This window comes from Cyprinodon tularosa, unplaced genomic scaffold, assembly GCF_016077235.1.
Source record: "Cyprinodon tularosa strain WSP-4 unplaced genomic scaffold, ASM1607723v1 ctg189, whole genome shotgun sequence".
Taxonomy (NCBI): Eukaryota; Metazoa; Chordata; class Actinopteri; order Cyprinodontiformes; family Cyprinodontidae; genus Cyprinodon; species Cyprinodon tularosa.
The window spans coordinates 3132957-3156439 of record NW_024038669.1 but is presented as its reverse complement, the minus strand read 5'-3'; the positions used below and the strand labels follow the sequence as shown (position 1 = coordinate 3156439).

Genomic DNA, 23483 nt, shown 5'->3' with positions numbered 1-23483 from the left:
AACAGAAACTATCAGGAACACGGTGATTGTGTTTGTTAGGTGTAAGTGCATACACAGATGAAGGAGGGTTAGTTGAAATTTAAGTGTAAAGCTTTCTGGTATTTAGTCATTTAAAGGAGGAGCAGGCTCAAATGACATAAAGCACTATTAGATTAAATATTGATCTATCTTGTTGTCATTGTTTAGAGAAGAAAGTCTTGCAGATATGTCTGTATAAAGATTTTATGTTCAGAAATCTCATTGCACGTTAGACTCATAAATCAAATGTGTCAGAAATGAATTCTCAGCACTTGTATTCTTTTACAAAGAATATTAATTCTCTGTTCAATTATTCTGTTTTTCATCATCACAGACTGTATCCAAAAGCTTCACCTGGTTAAATAACTGTAGCGTCCTAGATCCTCAAAATAGCGCCAGCATACCTGAATCATGTCGAAAAGAGTTTATTCCTCATTAGGTACTTCTGTGTTGCACAGCTGTAAAAAAGTAGAAATACATTTTGTTCTCGGCAGGACTCGAACCTAAGCAGTCGACCGTCAGTTAAAAAAAAGAAAAATAAATTTCGTTGTCGGCAGGATTCGAACCTGCGCGGGGAGACCCCAATGGATTTCTAGTCCATCGCCTTAACCACTCGGCCACGACAACTGTGATGCGAAAGCGTCCATGTCTCTATACGAAGGCACCACTTTCGGATATGGCAGGCCAGATTATCATGTAAAACAAAAAATTTATATCGAATTACGAGATAGCCACCTAGTGTTGCAGCTGAGCTGTCCAAAACGTTGCCTGCAGAATTATGGGTGACTGCAGTGGTGCTGGCTGTTATTGCCAAAACTGTTTCAAAATGCAAAAATAACTCAGCAGTATGAGATGCGCGGAGAACAAGAACTTTGTGAACCTGGAGGCTGCTTCAAAAATATGCGGTGAATGCGGCATATTGAAGCTCCGCTGAGTTAGCGACACCTATCTCACGTTCGATCCGATTCAGGAGCTCAGGCTTCGGCCAGCCGCTCCCTGTTCTTCCCCTCCCCTCACCGGCGGTGGTTCTTTTAGGGACCGTTAACAAATTTCCGAACCAAACACTTCTGAAAAATAAAATCAATTCCTTGCCTTGTGGCCAAGTGATACATAAAAAAAAATCCTGCTATCAGATTATATAAATGGGGCACATCCTTTTTAATTTATTTTAAGTCTTTCTTATGGTTCTTTTTTTTTTTTTTTGCAAAATAAAGTATTTTTCTTCAATAGCTCTTATGTTAATTGAACCACTGACTCAAAATCTGTATAAAATTGTTCTATTAGATGGAAATATAAAGAAGAAAATAAAGCTAATTTTATTTATGCCTAGCAGTATTGTAAGACCTCATTCATCCAGTAATGTGGACTTACTTGCTTGTCAAATTAGTTTTCTTGCTTTTTAACCTTAACAACCAAATTGTTGTGCTCAGCTTTAATGACACACACAAAAAAAGGAAACCCACAAAGGTCACAGATGCACCATGGAATAAGTAATTGACGCAGGAAAATTTTTTTTTTTCCAAATATTGGAACAAAATATTGCTTATTTATTCTCCAGGTGCAAAGTTTTATATTGTTAAAACACTTAAGAGTACATTATTTTATTGTTTATCTTTTAACTCTTCACTGTTATGCTATTCTTAGACATTTTTCTAAGGTCCATATTTGTGTGACAATTTTTTCTATAATCTTTTTGCTGCTGTAAACACCAAAATTTCCCCATTGGGGAACAAAAAGGGAGTGTGCCTCATCTGTCCTACCTGGTGGAACAAATTGACATAGTTTTTGAGTCACTGGTTCACATAATAAGCTATTGAAGAAGAATAGCCTACTATATTTTGCAAAAAATAAAAAATAAATAAAAAACATATGAAAGACATAAATGAAATTAAAAGGAAAAAACCTAATTTATGAAATACGTAGCAGAATTTACCACTGGTTATGTTTCTCTTGGCCACAAGACACGGAATTTATTTTATTACTGAAGTGTTTGGTTCTGGAATTTGTTGACGGTCCCTAAGTGAACCCCCACCCATGCTCAAATGCACTTTATGACTAATCATAATTTAATTGTTGATTTCAATAATGTTTTGGAGAATTCCGTATACAAATGACTGTTAAATCAGACATCATTTAGACTAATCAGAATTTAATTAGATATCTGAAATTTGTATTTTGTCTAGTCTTAATATAAAAACACATATCTTAATTAACTACTATTTCTAGTGAAAAACCGATTCAAGATATCTGGAATGTTAAGTGTGGTAAAGGTGATTTTTTGATAAAAAGGCTTGCCATATATTCATCACATTCATATTGTTGAGCAGCGGAAAATTGCAAAAGGCTGAACGCTTTGATTGTAAGCTGATTAGGGGAAAATAGCACCCTCTGGTGGTGGTTTATACCCGTTACTTTTACTGACAGTTTTATTCACCAAAGAATTTACCAGAAGCTCACATAAAAACAAAAATAACTGCCTGAAATTAGAGTAAGACCAAAAAAAACAACAATAACAAACAAACAAACTAGAAGGCAAAAAAAAAAAACTAAAGTTAGGCTATGTTTAGTAAAAGGTTTTTCCACTAAGTATATGTAACAATGTATCTATCTATTTTACATTGCATTTATAACATTAAATATTTGAAATATATATAATAACATCTGTCTGCAAAACAGTTAAAACTTCTGTTTTGTTGGGAACAATATGGAAAAAAATATTTAGAATATTGTAGAATATATGTAGAATAATACAAAATGCTTTTGTGGAAAATATAAGCTTGCCTGGGAGCAAATCTTACTGTAACAGTCATGTTTACAGCAGCTGGTGGATGAATGTGGGTGTAAATATTTTAGTGATATGGTCGATTTCAACTGTTTATATTTTAATGGATTTTACTCTAGATATAAATGATACACAAGCACAGATTTTTGTTTTGTTTTATTACAAGTGATAGTGGAACATAAGAACGGAAGGATCACCAAATGTGAGCTGAAGGCAAAGCCAAGAATGAGGTGGAGCTTTGCCATTTAATAACTTATATTTTATTTGTTTTGCAAATGAAAAATTCCTCCATTTAAAATAGTTGTCTTTTTTTTTCATCGAATGACACAAACAACAAACAGGGGTTTTCATTTCTAATGCTACATTCTCACCACAAACAGCAGAGGCATCAAAAATGCGCTTGCTGCTTCATTTTTGATGCTTGCAGAAGTTTCTTTCTGACGCACGGATGAAGCATCTTTGCTGCTCCAGCTGCTCGGTTGAAAAGTGGGTCTGATGCACGTTGGGTGGAGCTACCCAATGCTTTCTTTGCCTGTAACAATGACAGCTATATTTTCTGTTATAAGACGGTAAAAAAGTAGTTTTAACATGTTTTTAAGTGAGAAAGTCCACCTGAAAACTTCATCTCTGCAGTCAGTTTATCCAGATTATGATCCTGCCTTCAAATGTTATTTTGCTGTTGGATTAGCTCAGACCCCGTACACCGGCGGTGCTCTGTCACTAGGAACCCCATTCCACAGTAGCTTATGGCGCGGTTGCCTCTTTGGAGTTTTCTGCTAATATTTGCGGCGACTGCAAGTAGATGTTTTCACGTAGGTAATCCAAACTGCAGGCACCAGAATCATAAAATGTAACATATTTTGCCGGTAGGTTTTCGACCTTCTAAGTTAATTTAGGCGTTAAACTGTTTCAGAGGAGTGATCATAGAGCTCTGAGATCAGAAAAGCTGATCTGGAAGCTGGCAGGTAGACAGACACATCGCTGATGACACAGAGCGCTATGATCACTCCTCTGAAACAGTTTATTAACGCCTAAATTAACTTAAAATATAGAAACCTGCCGACAAAACATGTTTGCTTTTATTATCCTGGTGCCTGCAGTTTGGATTAAATACATGAAAACCGCGAGGAGGCGACCGGGCCAGAGGCTGCTGTTGAATGGGATTCCTACTGACAGCGCACCGCCGGTATGTGGGGGTCTGAGCGGCTCGGACAGAAATAATATTGGAAGGCAGGATGGTAATCTGGATGAACTGACTGCACTTTTCAGGTGGATTTTCCCACTTAAAAAAATATTAAAACTACTTTATTCCCACTAAGCACGGCAAATATAGCTGCAAGGCAAAGAAAGGATAGGAAAGCTCCGCCCAACGCGCGTCAGAATCACTTTTCCACCTCGCAGCTACAGCAGCAAATTTGCTTCAGCCGCGCGTAACAACTAACTGGTACAAGCAGCAAAAAGGAAGCAGTAGAAGCGTTTTTGCTGCCCCTGTTGCGTTCGGCGTGAACGCAGCTAAAACACCCTGCGGGACCTTTCGCTGTGTCTTAATGTGCGTCAACCATTGACTTTGTATGTAAATCAGCTGCTTTTGAAGCGTGTGATGCACCTCAGATGCTCAGAAGCTCATGAGGCGCCGCTCCTGCTGCTTAGAACGCACTGCAAGACCTTTTGCTGCACATTGATGCGCGTCAACCGTTGATTTTGCATGTAAACCAGCTGCTTCTGCCGCCTCTGCTGCATGCGGTGTGGATGTAGCATAATGCAACCAAATGGGAAGCCTAAAGGTGTTCTGAACTGACACCAACATCAGGAGCATACATCTTGCCTGGGAAAACATCAGGTTTGCCACTGAGGAGTTAAAGAGTTTCACTAGGAATGTCTGGCTCCTCTTATTCTCATAAAAAACATTGTTTTTCTGAAGTGGAAATTTTATTAACTTCAGATCTTTAGATTTTTGAAAATAAATTCAGTTTGCAGTGTCTTCACGTAAGGAGGAAAAAAGAGATGATCGATAAACCTTTAATCTGTAACGACTTTCATTTTCCCTTCCAGAAACAACAACAGACATTTTTTTATTGTTTTCGCCCATCTTCATCTCACCTCATTCTGACACAAACAATATTTCAGATGATAAAACACACAGAAAAAAAAAGTTATTGATTTGGAGGAAGAAATGTCTGTTTATGAACAGTTTTTCTTCCCAGCACTGCTTTAAACTAAGCTGTGGTAGATAAAACTTTGAAGGTTAATTTAATTAAGTTTTGGTATAAAATAGTCTGGTTGTTTTGGAGCCTTTTTTGTTTAGAAAAAACAAACTTCTTTAAATTAAGGTAAACGAAATGCAATATTTTTCCATATTTTATTTCCTTTCTCCAGATTTATACAAAAGCCATAAAAAGTAAATAAGACAATTTTAACAATTATGCTGTGCTGCAATTACTCCAATACCCACATAAAAGGTTTAGTAACAATTTGCATACCTTTCACAAAATAGATAATGCAGAAAAAATAATTAGACTACAAAGTATGATGCCTGGTTCTGCTGGAGGTTTCTTCCTGTTAAAAGGGAGTTTTTCCTCTCCACTGTCGCTACAAGCATGCTTAGTGCGAGGGATTGTATTTGAGTCAATGAGTCGATGCAATCAACTGGTTTTCCTTAGATAGAAAAGTTTGAATCAATTTGACTGAATGATCTGGTTGAACTGTAAAGTGCCTTGAGATGACTTGTGTTGTGAATTGGCGCTATAGAAATAAACTGAATTGAATTGAATTAAACATTTTGATTACTAATGTCCATACAAACCATATAATACAATTAGTTGTTGTTTTGTAATACAAATACATTTCAATCAGATCCAGATTTTTTGTGCATATTAGCATAGCTAATGACAATAGCTTAGTTGCTTAAAGCTACACTGTGCAACTTTTTGCCACTAGGGGAGCTAGACTAGTAATTTCCAAGTCTAGTTTACCTGGAAGCAGCTGGCAGCAAACTGCTGGTGAAGATTCTCAGTCGTCCTGGTTTGTTTCCAAGTTTGAAGACATTTCGCTTCCCATCCAGGAAGCTTTTCAATTCAAATGTCAGAAATAGAGTTGAGTTCGAGGTTTTATAGAGTGCACCAAAAACAAAGCCCTGTTTTGGTTAGAAAACATGCAAAACAAACCGGACAAATGGCTCCGCCCCTTAGGAATGGGCAGTCGTTTGGGTTCTTTGTTAGCCTGCAATACCCGATACCTGTCTATGTCTCTGATTGGGGGGTCGTTGTTGGCCTGGCTGAACAGGCCGGGTGTTTTGTTCCCGTGATGATAGCGAAATAAATCAACTCTGTCACTGCATTGTCGGTTTTTGAGAGCTGAAACCTGAGTCCACCCCCTCTGTTTAAGGTTGGTTTTTCTTTCTTAAAATAGGCAAGGCAAGGCAGGGCAAAGTTATTTGTATAGAACAATTCAGTACAAAGACAATGCAAAGTGCTTTACATGATTAAAATACAGGAAGATAAAACAGAATCAAAGCAAGTAGGAAAAAAATAAAAAAATGCAGAAACAAAAAAGGATATTAAAAACAGTTGGGCAAAAGAAAATATGTTTTAGTATAGATAGCTTTCTTCACACCCCTCTCAAACCACCTGTCTTCTTTGTCCTAACTGTGAACATTCTGGTCCTCCAAAGAATGTCCTTTTTCAATAAAGTGTTGATGTACCACCAAGTCTTGTCTGGAGGAGGTCGCTCTTCTGTGTTGGGCCATGCATCTGTGGAGAGATTGTTTCGTTTCTCCAATATAATTGAACTGCATACACCACTCCGCTCATATTTGGTCTGGGGGTTTTGCCCTTAGGATGGACTAGCCTCTGTTTAAGGGTCTTGTTTGGTTTGAAATGTAATGGGATTGTGTGTTTGGAGAAAATCCTCTTGTTGGTGGAGTCGACCACTTGTCCCTACCAACAATTAGATGTCAATAACATGTTTACAATTTACAATACAGCTTTGTTGCAGCACTAGAGGAGTTCTGGATGGAGGACATTGACAGACGGAAACATCTTTGATCTAAAATGCAAAATGTTTATATATATTTTTTTTATTTTGGTATAATTCCTGCTGTAAGTGGGTCGCTCTGTGAGCTAAAGACATGTTTTAGAGTCTCTATACTCCAGGTAACAATTAATCGACTACTACATTTGTTGACATTTCAGTAATCGTTTAATCTAATGAATTGTTTCAGCCCAAGATAAAATACATGATATGGGTTAAATAGAGTAACTACAGCCTAGATGACTTGTAGAGTGAAATTAATATTCTAAATATTCAGTGTCAGTTCCAGTGCTCATGTAAATACAATAAATTTATTTGGTGTCTCTTGAATCTATTATTTTGCTTTGTTTCATGATACAGAGAGAATATTTAAAAGATAAGAGTTGGTTTTACCTGTGTTTACCTCTGCACAATTGTATAGCTTCAAATGAAAAAAACAGGATAAATTCACATATAACAGACATATTTAGACTATATTTTGTTAAATAGGCACAGATTTACTTTCTGTCTTAGTCGCTGGTAATTTCAAATGCAAACCTTTTCAAAGTGGAATTTAGTCATAATTCCACATTCATCAGAGCCAGTGATGCTTCAAACATTGATAAACAGCATCTAGTGTGTGTGTGTCGCTTATAAAATTTGTATAAATGTAGCAAGAAATGCTGCTTTTCTCTTTAAACAAAATACACCATGATTTTCACGTCAAGCATAAAAAGACGACAATGCATTTTTTTGCATAGGACCAATGACATCAGACCAAGAGTGTCCCTGCCTAAGTTTAAATCAAACCTACGCCCTTGGTCAACGCTATTTCTGACATTTTGAATTGAAAAAGCTTCCTGGAAGAAGATGGCAACGAAGTACTGTCCCAAAATTAAAGTCTCCCTCCTTGTTTTGGAACCGGATAGCAGGTCATTTTGGACCTGCAGACTGAGAAATCATGAAGTTAATTATAAAATCAAGGCTACATTTAGCCCTCTAGATTAAATCCTACATGGGATAACCTAAAATATGTCTGATCAGGTAAGAGTCATATCTGTGTGGTTGCTTAACAACTTTTAGCTTAGTTAGCTTTTGTTAAAGACTGCCGTAAAAAGCAGCAATGAATCCAAGAGCAGCCCGGACCTATGATACACACCAATTCATATATATTGACCTGTAAAATCATTGAATATATCTGAAATTAAGCTAGTACTTGCGTCAAAAGTGACAGTGTTGTTTTATAGAAAACAAGGATCATGTATTGGACAGACTGTAAGATTAGATGAGTTGTGTAAACCAGGCAGTCTACAAACCTGACACAGCTTCCCCAGTTCTGTTAACAGGAAGTGGCAAAAATTCCAGGGAACTATTAAGGAAAAACTTGTTCAAGGAAGTATGCACCAAGTCAAAAAGTTTAAAGGCATTTCATTCAAAAAATAATATGTTTTACATTTCTGAAATACAGGTACATTATAATAACATACAAACCTTTTTTTCATTTATACAGCTATTAATAATTCCAGCGATGAAGCGTAAGTGAAAACTCAATGTGGAAGACTTATCAGCTTCACCCGAACCCCGTGCGATGTTCCCCGTTCAGCTCAAGCCCAAAGGGAGCCACACCTTCTCTGAAGTCAGCCATCTTTCAAGATACCCTTCATTTAGCTCCTGGCCCAGCATCCCTCCTGCTTTCACCCCATCTCCTCCCTTCATTCTCAGTCTCACTCACCCTCTGGCTTATTGCACCACTAGTTTATGTCTTTATCTGCTTCTGTCTCCTTTAACTCCAGTCCGCTTCGCCAGATGGCAGCTCACACAGTCTGGTTCTGCTGCGGGTTTCTTCCTGTCAAACAGGAGTTTCCTCTCCACTGTCGCTACATGCATGCTCAGTGCAAGGGATTGCAGAGAAGTTTTCACAATCAACTGGTTATCATTAGATAATATTTTGAAGAATAAGATTATTTTACCTGCATAAATAAATAGAATAATTTTCTATTTGCTGCTTTTCTCTGTGTCTCCAGGATGAAATCATATATGACATAGAATAATAAACATTGAGAAAAGGCGTCTTTTTATCACGTGTACATAAATGAGGAACCATGTCATTAGTAAGGAAATCACAGATCAAAGATAGAACAGACTGAGGCAGCATTTAACATTTCGTGATATAAATTATTTATTTACATTTACAGAAAAAACGGACCCCATCAAGACAATGTTGTAATAACTATTGGAAATAGAACTCAACATACAGTAGCTGACGTCATCGTCACAAAAGAACAGAGAGCTCTATAATAACTTTGTGCCCTCTGTCAAAGGTCTCCTATAACACAAGGTGCAAGGCATCACGTGTAGCCCCGAAACCCCTCCCTCCCCCCCTCCCAGACTGAACACAGACTGCGATTTTTAAAGCCCGGTACCCTGCGTTGCACTACCCCCGGTTTGCTTTTAACCCTCGTCTACAAAGAACAGACGCCGGCTAGTCGGCCTCTACCGAAGCGCACACATCTAATAAGACACTCACACACACTCACATTCAGTGTCCTTGACGCCTCCCCCTTCTCCTCCTCCCCAGTTTAGTTCTGTCAGAAAAAAACAGGATCCTCAGAAAAAGGACACATGTCGGCAACAGGAAGGTGGGCAGCGGCGGCGTCCGATGATGAGAACATCATCCCAACGTGCAAGTCTCGCCGCTTACCGCGGTGCCAACTCTTGTTTTGTGATGCCACCGTCCTCTCTGGTCGTTGGGACATGGGAGAGGGGGAGTCGAGTGAAGGGAGGCGGACGCTAACTGTCATGTTTGGCCTACGAAGGGAACATCTAACGCCACAGCGCTCCGTAGCGTGAGGGGGGGGCGACTCTTCCGGTGAGTCTGGGCTCAGATAAGACGAGTGGAGGCGCGCATGGTGTTCTCAGAACTGAAGTGGACATTGTTCTGCTTCTGCCGGTTGATCCTATTGGTCCGTGGGCACTTCCTGCAGAAAAAGGAGCAAATGATGACACATCAAAATGCTAAAACAAAGCCATGTGATAGTCAGAATAGATTGGAGAGTTATCTTCTATTGGTGCCAAATCTCTGAATAACAGTTTTACTTTATTAAGATATGCTTGAGGCAGGAGACAGTCAGCTATGAAGATAACATACAACTCTGAGGCTGATTTAACAATCCGACTTTCCGAAAAAGTTAAAAATCAATCCACTGGACTTTGTTTCCAAGTTTGAAGACATTTCGCTTCCCATCCAGGAAGCTTTTTCAATTAAAAATGTTGTAAAAATAGTGTTGAGTTCTAGGCTTTATAGAGTGGACCAAAAACAAAGCCTTGTTTTGGCTTAGAAAACATGCAAACTGAACCGGACAAATAGGTCTGCTCCTTTGGAATGGGGGTCGTTTGAGGTCTTTGTAAGACTGTTATACCCAATGCCTGTCTATGTCTCTGAAAGGGGGTTGTTAAAGAGAATTGTTGGCCTGGCTGAAACAGGTTGAGGTGTTTTGGTCGCCTCTATGGGGATGGGGGTTGCAAGGATCAACATATTCTCATTATCAGTTCGTATGAAATCGTACGAAAAGTTATGCACAGTATTTCGTAAGTTTTGGACGCTTTTCCTCAAAAAAACAGACCAGTGCGCATGCACAGGCAGACAGACAAAAAAGCAGATCCGTGGACGGACGTAAAAATGTGAAAAACAGTGCCATAATTACTTCTTCATGTCTCTAACTACGTTGCTTGCTGTTTTATACCTTAGGGTTAGGGTCAGGGTTAGGATTAGGGTCAGGGTTAGGGTTAATTGGATGTTAAATTTGAAGTTATTAAATGGTGCGTACGAAATTACGGTGCATAACTTTTCGTACGATTTCATACGAACTCATAATGAGAATACACTACAAGGATAGCGGGAAGGAATCAATTCAATGGCTGCATTGTAGGTTTTTGAAAGATGAAGCTTAAGGTTGGTTTTTCTTTCTTAACATAGATGGCTTCCTTCACACCCCTCTCAAACCACCTTTCTTCTTTGTCCAAAAATTTCAAAATTCTGGTCCTCAAAGGAATGTCCTTTGTTCATAGGTTGTAGATATACCGCCGAGTCTTGTCCCATCTTGTATATGACTCATATAGTGAGTTACATAGTCTAGTTTTTGAGCAAAAAAGCCTTTTTTAAATCTCAAATTGTTGCTTTAAGAGAGAAGGATTTTTTTAAAGCATTTTTTCCAAACAAGCCATGCTTGTTCAGACTTTTTTCCTTATTCTCTTGATGACCTTTTAAATTCAACATGCTCTCTGACACCTATAAACTGTGAGCTTTTGATTTTTTGGCGAGTTTTTTCAGCTCCATGCTCTGACCTTGGCCTGGATTTGCTGAGATGTTTGTTTCCTTGGAAAATTGGCCCCATGTTAAACATCTTTCTAGTTGGGAATAATCCCTCTTTGAATGATGAACTTCAGACCGAAGGGAAATGACCTCATTACCCTTCCTGGATCGACAGGCAGCAATGGTATCTTCCCTAAGGTCAGTGCTGATGTTTTTCCACCCTTGTGTTGTGTTAGCAAACCAACCTGTGACTGTATAGAGGTCTTCATAGGGATAATGATCAGCTGATTAATGCATTTGACCCTTAGCGCCTAATGGTTGGACTTGCATGAGGAAGTTGGACAAACATGATGACGTTCCAAAGAATTTATATGCATAAAAATGAAGGCACAGAGAGCATCTGTAAGGCCTTCTGTTATTAATCAAATATCTAACGTACATTACTTTAACAAGAGAAGAAATGGGTCTGGAATAAAGTTTAGGCTGATTTGTCCTTTTCACGAGGCGGTAGGAAGTTTACAATAATGTGGTAACAGTGTGGTATTTTGGAGGACAGCGTTTCCTCGAGCAGACCTTTCCCGCGATAAGAGAGAATGTCAGACACGAGAATCAAAGCACAGAAATGACCTTTTCTGCTGCCTCATGTTTGTCCTTTAAGTGAATGGGGAATAAACAGAAACCCTGTAAAAACTCAGACAGTGGAAGAAGATCTTGTCCTCAATGGGAGGAGCATCGCAGGAGTTGCCTGGTGCATCCAGATTCCAATTAGAGTGACACCAGCTGTAAAGGAAGCTTGTGTATGGCTGGTTTTAAGGGATGCCTTAAACAGCGTTGCAGGAAACATTAACTCACTGTTATAAATGATCCCAGTATGCTTTTATCCTTTTTCTTACCTTCTCACTGTGCTCCCCTATGACTACACTCTCATTTAGTCCCCTTAGAGCTCCACCCCCACCACCTCCTCCAGCTTATCCGCTCCGAGTAGCAGTCCTCTCTTAGCAAAAATCTTCCAATTAAAGCGCATACATCTATATATATATATATATATATATATATATATATATATATATATATATATATATATATATATTAGTGCTGTCAATCGATTAAATTTTTTTAATCGCGATTAATCGCATCAATGCCTGAGTTAACTCGCGATTAATCGCATTTTAATCGCAAATTTTTTTTCTGATTGAAAATCATTTAAATACTCTCGATGACATACAAAAAATACATACAGGCTAGGTTTGTGCCAATGTTCTTTTTTTTAAATGAGAACAGGTCACAGATACTGATTTATGCCATAGAAACATATGGCAAGAAGATGGCATGTAGCAAAAAATAACAAATATGTAGCCAAAAAAAAGGCCCTGAAAACAGGCTGATGTAAAAGACAGTCTTTACAGTTAATACAGTCTTTTGAACAAAGACAAGCATTTTACCCTACTGCTATAAAATGTAGTAGAGTTAACATTAGATGTTAATTAACCAAGATAATAATTAACAATTTTCAATCAATACATCAAAATCAATAGACCGACATCACTAGATGGAGGTAGTCTATGAAAGTTCCTTTTCAGACTCTTAACAAAAATGAGAACACACACACACACACCCACACACACACAGACACACCCACCCACACACACACACACACAATACCGACCTGTGACAGCAAGAGTGCCGTAGCAGATTCCATTTCACCTCAGTAATCAGTTTTCTCAGCGTATTTCAGGTTGCTACTAGTTACCAGACACTCAACTTGTTTGTTGGTGGTGGGGCTTAAAGAAAAGGCACTAGCGTCACCCAGTGTATGAGCGTCTTTTTCCCTTGAGGAGCTCCGCTCTGGAAGCCTATGAGAAATGCATAGACTGGGGGAAAATAGCCCCGCCTTCCCGCAGGCTGCAGCTGGATGTACTTGGAAAATTTTACCATAAAACCACATAGCGTTAATCTCACGTTAAAAAAATTATCGCCGTTAAAATGGCCTCGCGTTAACGCGATAATAACGCGATAATTTTGACAGCACTAATATACACTATATTGCCAAAAGTATTTGCTCACCCATCCAAATTATTGGAATCAGGTGTTCCAATCACTTCCATGGCCACAGGTGTATAAATTCAAGCACCTAGGCATGCAGACTGTTTTTACAAACATTTGTGAAAGAATGGGTCGCTCTCAGGAGCTCAGTGAATTCCAGCGTGGAACTGTGATAGGATGCCACCTGTGCAACAAATCCAGTCGTGAAATTTCCTCGCTCCTAAATATTCCACAGTCAACTGTCAGCTGTATTATAAGAAAATGGAAGTGTTTGGGAACGACAGCAACTCAGCCACGAAGAGGTAGGCCACGTAAACTGACGGAGCGGGGTCAGCGGATGCTGACGCGCATAGTGCGAAGAGGTCGCCAACTTTCTGCAGAGTCAATCACTACAGACCTCCAAACTTCATGTGGCCTTCAGATTAGCTCAAGAACAGTGCGCAGAGAGCTTCATGGAATGGGTTTCCATGGTCGAGCAGCTGCATCCAAGCCATACATCACCAAGTGCAATGCAAAGCGTCGGATGCGGTGGTGTAAAGCACGCCGCCACTGGACTCTAGAGCAGTGGAGACGCGTTCTCTGGAGTGACGAATCGCGCTTCTCCATCTGGCAATCTGATGGACGGGTCTGGGTTTGGCGGTTGCCAGGAGAACGGTACTTGTCTGACTGCATTGTGCCAAGTGTAAAGTTTGGTGGAGGGGGGATTATGGTGTGAGGTTGTTTTTCAGGAGCTGGGCTTGGCCCCTTAGTTCCAGTGAAAGGAACTCTGAATGCTTCAGCATACCAAGACATTTTGGACAATTCCATGCTCCCAACTTTGTGGGAACAGTTTGGAGCTGGCCCCTTCCTCTTCCAACATGACTGTGCACCAGTGCACAAAGCAAGGTCCATAAAGACATGGATGACAGAGTCTGGTGTGGATGAACTTGACTGGCCTGCACAGAGTCCTGACCTCAACCCGATAGAACACCTTTGGGATGAATTAGAGCGGAGACTGAGAGCCAGGCCTTCTCGTCCAACATCAGTGTGCGACCTCACAAATGCGCTTCTGGAAGAATGGTCAAAAATTCCCATAAACACACTCCTAAACCTTGTGGACAGCCTTCCCAGAAGAGTTGAAGCTGTTCTAGCTGCAAAGGGTGGACCGACGTCATATTGAACCCTATGGATTAGGAACGGGATGTCACTTAAGCTCATATGTGAGTCAAGGCAGGTGAGCAAATACTTTTGGCAATATAGTGTATATATATATATATATATATATATATATATATATATATAGACATATGTAGTGTATATAGTAGAAATATAGTATGTAGTATGAGTATTTGTTAGTCGTTATATAATGCCTTTTAAAGCACAGCTCACACAATTAGATGAGTGTGCAGAGTGTTCTTCAGATTTGTACGTGCCATTGTGGGAACTGACAGCCCGTTCTCCCTGAGGTGAGGAACTCTGTGACCTTTATTAATTTTCCTCCAGGCTCAGGAGCTTTTAATCTACACATATTCAGTTGAGGCAAAAGTCTGATTTGCTGCTCATTGCTTTATGCATTTGTAAGGAAGTGTTGCTAAGGAACTTGCCATGTCTAAATACCGAAAAAGAGGAGAAAACTATGGTTATCTAAGCGGCTACCACAGGCCCACTAAAGCCGATCCAAATGCAAGGTAGTCCGGGTCACACCTACTTATAAAGGGGGGTATTCAGGCCTTTTAATGTTATTAGTTTTTTTCCTTATTCATTAATCTATCTCAGGTAAGTCATGAGTTGAAAACTCTCCAAGATGTGGCCTCCCTGAATCAGTACTGAGTGGATTAACTATTAGGTTGCACTCATACAGCTGATCTTAATGTTAAATACTGTTCTTTGCTCCAATCCGATTGCATCGTCCTTCCTACTTACATGTGTATGGCATCATGACTGGACCAAAAACTATTTGCTTGTTCAATAAGGTCTACCAAGGGGCCCTCAGGGTCTGACACAAAATAACTCACCAGGGAGCTATGGTTAAATTTTTATTCTATCTGTTTCTGCTATCTTCAGTGTTTCCAACTCCTCAGTAAGGAAAGTAGCTATTGGCTGTGCTAAAAGTCGCTAAATGACGTCATCGCCTAATTTGCATAATCTACCACAGGAAGTGATTTGCATGTTATTGATGCTGTGGGAGAAATAATGTCGTTACAGAAAGACAAAAACTCACTTTACTGAACAATATATAGAGCTATTTTTTTCTGTCCATTAATGTTTATTTATTTATTTTTTATTTTATTTTTTTATTTATATATTTTAATTATTGTGATCAATTTGCGCCGTCAATCCCGGCGCATGCGCGCTTCATTTGCAGTCTGGATGCTGAGGGTAAACATCCTGCGGCTCTGACTGCAGCGCTGAGAGGGACTCCTGCGGGAGCGGGAGAACGGGGTTGGGACAGGGGAGGCGCCTCACGGCAGCAACTGCCGCTGGAGGACAAGAGTAGGAACGATACATTTTTTTTTTAAGCCCTTTGGGAAACTCCTCCAACTCCCATTGTCATTGGCACACACAAGTGAACACTGCACACCATGAAATTGCATTTATGCCTCACCCGTGCAAGGGGGCAGCCCTCAATGGCGCCCCAAGGGAGCAGTGTGGCGGGACGGTACCATGCTCAGGGTACCTCAGTCATGGAGGAGGATGGGGGAGAGCACTGGTTAATTACTCCCCCCACCAACCTGGTTGGCATTTTAGCTTTTATATAATGAAAAATTAAAAATATGTTTATTATGCATGAAGTTTAGGTGAAGGCTGACCCATCCAGTTCATAGATCAGTACTGGTAGCCTTCCCTACGATTCAGTGCCCATGATGTAGCTCTAAGCCTTAAAAAGTTGGTGACCCCTGATCTAAAGAAATTAATCGCACAAATGATAAGATTTGCAAAAATTGAGTTAAGCTCTTCCTGCTATCATCGCAACCAAACCACTCTACAGTGTAACAGAAGACCCCACCTATTCAGCATATATGGGGCATTGCAGGCTAACAAAATAAGCAAACAACCCTCATTCCAAAGCGGTGGACCCGTTCGTCCGTTTCAATTTGCATTTTGTCTAAGCAAAAGTAAGGCTCTGTTGGGCTACTGTATAAAGCAAATCAATGCTATTTCTAAATTGAAAAAGCTTCCTGAATGGGAAGCGAAACGACGCCCAACTTGGAACAACTTGTTTTTTTTAACTCTTTTGGAATGACTATGACCTGGATGACTGAGAATCTTCACCAGCATTTGCGCTTTCAGCAAGTTTTAGGTATAAAAAAGTGCTTGGGTTTTTGTAAGTATTTACATTAGCATGTCCTCCACACAAAAATTTGTGTGGTTTGGTCATTGGAATATGATCTTCACATAAAGGCACACAAGCAAAAAAATGGCTGAATTGCACACGCAAATTGCGTTGCACCCTTTATGAAGATCTGCTCTGCTGCAAATATGTCTCCACGTGTCTTTCTACATGTCTGTAAATCAGTTACTGTGTTTTTACCATCAAAGTGAGGACTGTTATACTTTTTTTTAGGTGAGGTTGAGGAGTGAATCCAGTTGAGTTTAAGTTTGTGGTTAGGTGTGGAATGGTTTATAGCATAGAAAGAGTTAAAAATGACCAAAAATCAATGAAGGGTTGTAATAGTCGATGCATGGTCCACTTTACATACAGCAAAGCGAGAATGTGTGTGTGTGTGTTTTTAGGTGACGACTCACCTGGTAATGCAGAGCACCACCACACAGATGATGACCACCTGCAGGGCTCCAATGATAGAGGCAATCAGGACGTAGTGCAGTTTTCCAGAGCCTGGCACCACATACAGCACGTTGTATTCCTTGATGTCACATTTGGGGCCCATGAAGCCTGAGTGACAGCTGAGATCACATCCCCACACACACACACACACACACACACACACACATGCAAAAAAACACAAGCGCACAAAGCGGAGGGAAAGAGGCAGAGAAGAAAAAGTCACTGAGCGACAGGTTAATAATTTTCTAATTGAAACATTGGGACATTTTCCAGAATAGAATGCGCTGTGTCTTATTTTTTTTTTTGCTGTGACTGATGGAAGTGACTGATGGGGACTCAACTGGGAAATAAGGGAAGGGGGTAGACATGCCTGATCCTCTCTTTGTTCTGGGCTCCTCATCCTAATAAAGGAGCTGTAGTCCCACTTAACAGATAACAGTGACACTGATTTTTTTTTTTTTTTTTGCGACAGTAAAACCTGCTGTTCTGCACCCCGCTCGCCCTATATGCATCTGTTCTGATGGAAAATGTCCAGAGTAAGACTACCCGCCTTTTAAGACACTTTAAAGTTCAGTTGATTTGACTTAAAAAAATAAATTCATAGACCAGTAGCGGGCTGTTCAGTGACGCAGTGGGTAGCACTGCTGCTTTGCAGCAAGAATGTTTTGGGTTCGATTCCTGGACCGGGGTCTTTCTGCATGGAGTTTGCATGTTCTCCCTGAGCATGCGTGGGTTCTCTCCGGGTACTCCGGCTTCCTCCCACAGTCCAAAAACATGACTGTTAGGTTAATTGACTTGTCTAAATTCTCCTTAAGGTGTGTGTGTGAATAGTTGTTTGTCCTGTTTTTCTCTGTGTTGCCCTGCGATGGATTGGTGACCTGCCCAGGTCGCCCTGCGATGGAATTTTTTTTTTTCTGAAAGATTACAATGTCTTGTTGGGGTATTATATGTTATTTTTGTGTTTTATGCTTTGTTATTGCTCAGTTTGCTAGTATATAAAGCTCTTTGTGCATATTTACAATAACCAGGGGGCATGATAGTGCACAGGTATGCAGGGGGTAGTAGCCTACTGCGGCTAACCCAGTTAGTACCTCCCAGCGAAGTGTGGAAACAAGGAAGAAAATTCTAAGATCCAGGATGAAAAATAGGGAAAAAAATGGGGGTAATGACTGGAATATGCTGGGAAAACAGTATGAACATTGGTGTTCACTGAAGTGGAAACTAAAGCCGCTGGGATGTTTAGATGTAGCTGCTAAGTTGATGGATACGTGAGTAAACGTCCTTATTAATACTGATACTTCTAAGTATGAACAATATCATAAAAAGATAGATAGATGGATTGGCTGCTTCTTAAGCTGATGTTGTGTCCCTGTTTTCTCCTATTTTCTCCTTGATGTTCTGTTAGGACACTATGGGTAAGACTGGTAATATTGGTCAGGCTTTATAGCAAGATACTGTTGAGTTTTAGTAATCGCTATCTGGCTTTCTGATAGTTCTGTGGTACTGCCAGCAGATGGTGCCACTTATATCTATGTGTGCCCATCAAGCCATGTACTGGAATTCTATTTAGGCTCAAAAAGGACAATCTAAACACTATCAGGTCAGAGTAAATGATCTTGGTGTATATAACCTTAACTTATCAAAATGGATTACTTATTGGTCATTTTTGTAAAGTAAAATGCAGCTTTAAGGAGCTGCTAACTTGGCTTTACATAGAGCAAACTCCATAACTGTAGGTAAAGATGAGTATAGAGCTTTAAAATACTAGAAACTGTTTAACCAGCTGCAAAATTCCACATTATGAAGATTTTGTTTTAATGAGAATCATGCGTACATCAACTACTGACATCCCACTTTATTGATGAGAGGTCAAAGAAGGAAAACATCAAAGAGCAAAACCCAAACAGAGGTTTTAAAAACAAGCGTCTGAGCTGTAGTTTACCAAAAAGGATTTAATGTGCAACATTGCAGGTCAGAAGAGTTTTCCTGCGTTTCATCTCAGCAGAAAGGAATAAAAAGCATTAAGGGAAGGTCAATAAGCAACTTTACCGTCATAGTTTTTATGGTTTTAGTGAATATTTTGTTTTTATGAAACAACTATGCTTCTGAAGGTCATGTCAAAGTGACATTAACTTTCGTTCTTAACGATCAATTACTGAATCAAACAGACCAAGGTGAAGAGGGTACGTTCATCAAACATAATCAATACCTTTCACCTTGCATGTATCTGCTGAGGCTTCTTCAGCTCACTCTCCAAACATGTTATGACTTGTTCAACGTGGTGTGGCTATAAACACACTCTCTAGAACAGAAGCACATGAACTTACAGACTAATGGAGGTGATCTTTGTTGTCAGACATGAGCTAAAATGGTCCTCCTTTTAATATCTCTCAGCAGCTCCTCTTCTCTCGCTGCCTCAGCTGTCTCCGGGGAGGTTGTTACCCACTAACACCTGCACATCCTTGTTTAGCACAAACACACAGAGTCTCCTTTACTTTCTCTAGCTGCTTCACCTGACAGCGTGTGAGATGCACAGTGCAACCTTGTGCTGTTTAGAGGATGTGCTTTGTCTCCACACTGATGTTCAGATACAAACACACACACTCTCTCATCATTCCCAATCCACACAGCTCTGCTTCTGGTCGGATGAGGGAAAAACAGCAGGGGGCAGCAGAGATCCTCCACACTCCTGGTCTGATAATAACTACTCTGTATGCAACCAGAAGGTCTGTCTGGGTGAGCTGGGACGATGGAGGTTAGAGAGAAGGGAGAGGGAGTGAGAGGCATCAGGACCCCCGGCGGCTGCAGCGTCAGGCTATAAATGTTGGCAAAGGGTTTTCCTGTGTGGTGGGTTTCAAAAGGTCCATCACATCTACATGCTTTTTACATGCTGTCTATGGATATAATATATGTATCTGGTCTCCCCTGCAGTCACTTTCCCTGAGTGCTGGAATAAAGCTTTTTGAAACCAAGTGTTTGTCTGAATGTCTCTGTTCTTGATGCTGTGAGAAAGCCCTTCAAAATAAGAGCTTAGTGCCACTCAGCCTCTGTCTAAAACCCTATTTTCATAAAACCAATCTGGTTAACATCCACCTAGTTGTTCAACAGGATGAAAGTATTACTGCTCTGTTTCAAAGATATCAAATATTCCAACCAATCAGTTGCATAGTTTATCTGAGGGTTTTGCACTCCACTGATATATGAAAGTAGGGAGAATCTGAAAATATCTAAGGTATTTCTGACATGCACTGAAAGCACAGCAGACAGTAGCAGCAAACGGATAACCTACACTAGAGTCTCATCACCTGCAATCTTCCTCTATTCCTGCGATTTTGGCTTGAATGCAAGAAAAGATGTGAATAACTACTGTATTTTCTGGACTATATGCTGCTACTGTTTTCCCTCACGCTTTGAACCATGCAGCTTATAAAAAGGTGCAGCTTTTCTATGGATTTTTCCTAACCGCCAGAGTGGGAAGTCAAATTTGGAAATGAAAGAATAAGGGGCTAATTTTCATTTAGCACAAGAACATGCTAGCAGAAGGCACGACGGAGAAAAAAAATCCAAATTTAATATATTTTGACATTTATGTGCTGCATTAAAGCCGTGTAACCAATGAAGAGTCTGGGCTCAGTTCCTGCAGAGCTGAAATAAAGAGCTGACAAAGCCCTGTCTTTGCTGCTGCGAGCCAACAAGCTAACGCGAGCTAGCATTCTACTTCATCTCTACTCCAGGGGATATATGTAGAGCTCCCCCTACAGGTTTGGTGGACAGTTCAGTAGATATCAGCAGCTTATAGCCCGGTGCGGATTATATATGTACGCCTCCAGTTTTTTCAAAAAACTTAGTGGGCAGGGCTTATAGTGTGGTTGCTCTCTATAGTCATGAAAATACGGTACATCTTGTAGTTAATAATTACTTAAAAATTGGACTTTAATGATCTCACAATGGAGAAATGTACCTCTGGATTTAACCCATCCCCTATGGGAGCAGTGGGCTGTCATTGTGTGGCGCCTGGGGAGCAATCAGGGATCAAGGGTCTTGCTCAGAGACCCAGAGTGCCGCCTGTGGGGAGTGAACCGGGTACTGGCAACCTTCTCAGAGCACATGCGCACTGCTCTAACCACTAGGTCAGGGGTCGGCAACCCACGGCTTTGGAGTCGCATGCGGCTCTTTAGCGTCCCCCTTACGGCTCCCTGGAGCTTTTTTCAAAAATTTATGAAAATCGATATATTTTTTTTATATATTGTGTGCAGGAGGTCAAAGAAAAATGTATTATGTTTTCCAATGCTGTAAACATTTGAATAGTAAATTATTTTAAACAATACTTTGCGTCATAGCCATAGAGATCAGTGGTCATAACTTGCAACCAGTGCAGCGCGGTGCCAGGCATATAAAGCTGCAGGACCGCCAAGCTGGGAGTGAGAGAAATAGTGCTATTGCAGAAACAGAAACACGTCCACCATAGAAAGACTCATTTATCATGTTTCTATAATTTCATCAATGCAACAAAAACCTAAACCGCGCGGTAAAGGGTGGTGAGGCAGTACGCGGTGAGAGCGTTCACTACTCGTCCCTCACCTCATGCTGCTATGTGACATTTGCTCTAGGATTAACATTTAATCATGAATGTGTACTGTATATTAAAGCCCACATATTCCTTTTATATAGTGGTATAATACACTTAGAGCCCATGTTGCTATATGAGGCATATATAAGACATTTTTTTACATTTTTGCGGCTCCAGACAGATTTATTTTTAGTTTTTTTGGTCCAATTGCTCTTTTGTTCATTTTGGGTTGCCGACCCCAATACTCCCCAGTAGGTGAAAGAAAAAACAAACAAAAAAAGTTTTAAGTAAGTAAGTAAACTTTATATCTATAGCACTTTTCACAGACCAGGGTCACAAAGTGCTGCACAAATTTATAAAAAGTTTCTATAAATTAAAACAACATACAAAAGCAGTAAACACAGTATTAAACTAAAAAACGAGTTTAAAAAAGTGGGTCTTTAGTTGTTTCTTAAAAAAGTCCAGGCAAAGTTCCAGCGGTGGGCAGGTCTTCATCTTGTAGTTAAAAAGATTATAACAAGAACTCCAAATGAGTTAAAGTGATCTTGAGCTACAGTTACAGGCGACTGAGTAACAAACAAGGGAAGCATCTACTTCAGTATCCTTTTTTTTTTTTTAGGTTGGGTGAAAAAAACACTAGAATCCACCCAGCTTAAACCATTTCAGACTGACACGAAACAGGTCAACCAGTCACGCTGCAGTATTTTAGTTCTTAGATGTAGCTGCTAAGGCTGGTATTAGGTGTTGCTTCATCCAATCAGCTTCTAAGGTTCTGCTGAATCTTCTTCCTTTCTCTGGACCGATTTGTTGGGAGCAGAATTTGTTGTGTAAACCAAAACCTGTGTTGCACATCATTAATCTGGCTTTTTAGGGTTAGAGAAACATTTGCTTTCTCTCATACTTTAAAAGAAAGAAATCTTATTACTTATCGCAGTCTGGAGTTTGTGATGATTTTAATTATTCTCATTGCACTTTTGAAAACTTACAAGAAATAAAGAATAGACAATCTTCTCACCCTCCTTCTCACCCTGACTGTAACATACAGGACATAAATAAGCAGAATGTCAATCAGCTTTCTAATCATTCTACTAAATCTGCATCTCTTTCTCATCATAAATCTGTAGAAAATATTTGGTGGCGTTGCAGGTGCTGAAGCAGGAGGGTCAGACCAGTGACTAGTCTATAACACAGCCTCCTGCTGACAGAATGCACACCACTCCACTTGCAGAAGAAGCATCCCAGTGAGTGTTTTAGGATGAAAATAGATGGAAACTCTTTAAACTCAGGATAAAAGCAGCAAAGGAAAATCAATAGATAAATTATTGAGGTTTGAACTATGGATCTTTAGCACAACAGGCGGATGCTGCTTCGCAACAGGTCCACAAAAAGCTGCCAGGAATATCTACATCTTTATTTTACCCGTATCATTTAAGAGGCCATTGAGATTGGTGGTTTTTATTCAATGCTGTAGTGTATATCAGCCAGGATACTGGATTTCTTTTAATGAGTGAGGATTATTTTAAGGTGGAGAGCCAACAATGTTGTCCCCAGAGAAAACAATATTGAGGGAAGATGTTAACACTGTATTTTCCCAAAATCCCTCCTAACTACAGGATGTGATACATCCTCTAATAGTTTTAAAATCTACAATCAGGCACATTAATAAACATTAGGAAAAAAAAGTCTGAACTTCAACCAGTAGTTTGAAAGAACTTCAAAGACCAAACAGGAAGTTCTGAACTAAAATAATCTTCTTATCTGGTTAAAAAGGAAAAAAAAAACTATATGAAATGTATGAAGCTTAATTCTTTTACAGACATCCTTTGATTTCCCTTTTCAATGAACACAAAGTAATGGAGAACTTCAGCGTTTGCTTTGTAGTTCAGAAAATGTTTTGCTTTGCCGGGAATCCTGATGCTTCCAGATAATTTAATCTGAAAACATTTGATGTGAGGCTCCCAGCAGATCTTCCAGTCAATATTCA

At 39.8% G+C, this 23483-nt stretch overlaps 1 protein-coding gene and 1 non-coding gene across 2 annotated transcripts in view; both read right to left on the bottom strand.

Annotated features, from left to right (window-relative positions):
* Positions 1-563: 563 nt before the first annotated feature.
* On the bottom strand, positions 564-645 carry trnas-aga. The gene has a single exon. It is a non-coding gene; the product is annotated as a tRNA-Ser (tRNA).
* An 8317-nt stretch (positions 646-8962) lies between these two features.
* The window catches only part of tmeff2a (transmembrane protein with EGF-like and two follistatin-like domains 2a), a 259245-nt gene continuing 244724 nt past the window's right edge, over positions 8963-23483 (bottom strand). Inside the window, exons 9-10 of the mRNA XM_038282916.1 lie at positions 16890-17048; positions 8963-9786 (exon numbers count right to left, since the gene is read on the bottom strand). Coding sequence (XP_038138844.1) covers positions 9690-9786; positions 16890-17048 — 256 coding nt within the window. The 3' untranslated portion in view covers positions 8963-9689. The remainder of the gene's footprint in view (positions 9787-16889; positions 17049-23483) is intronic.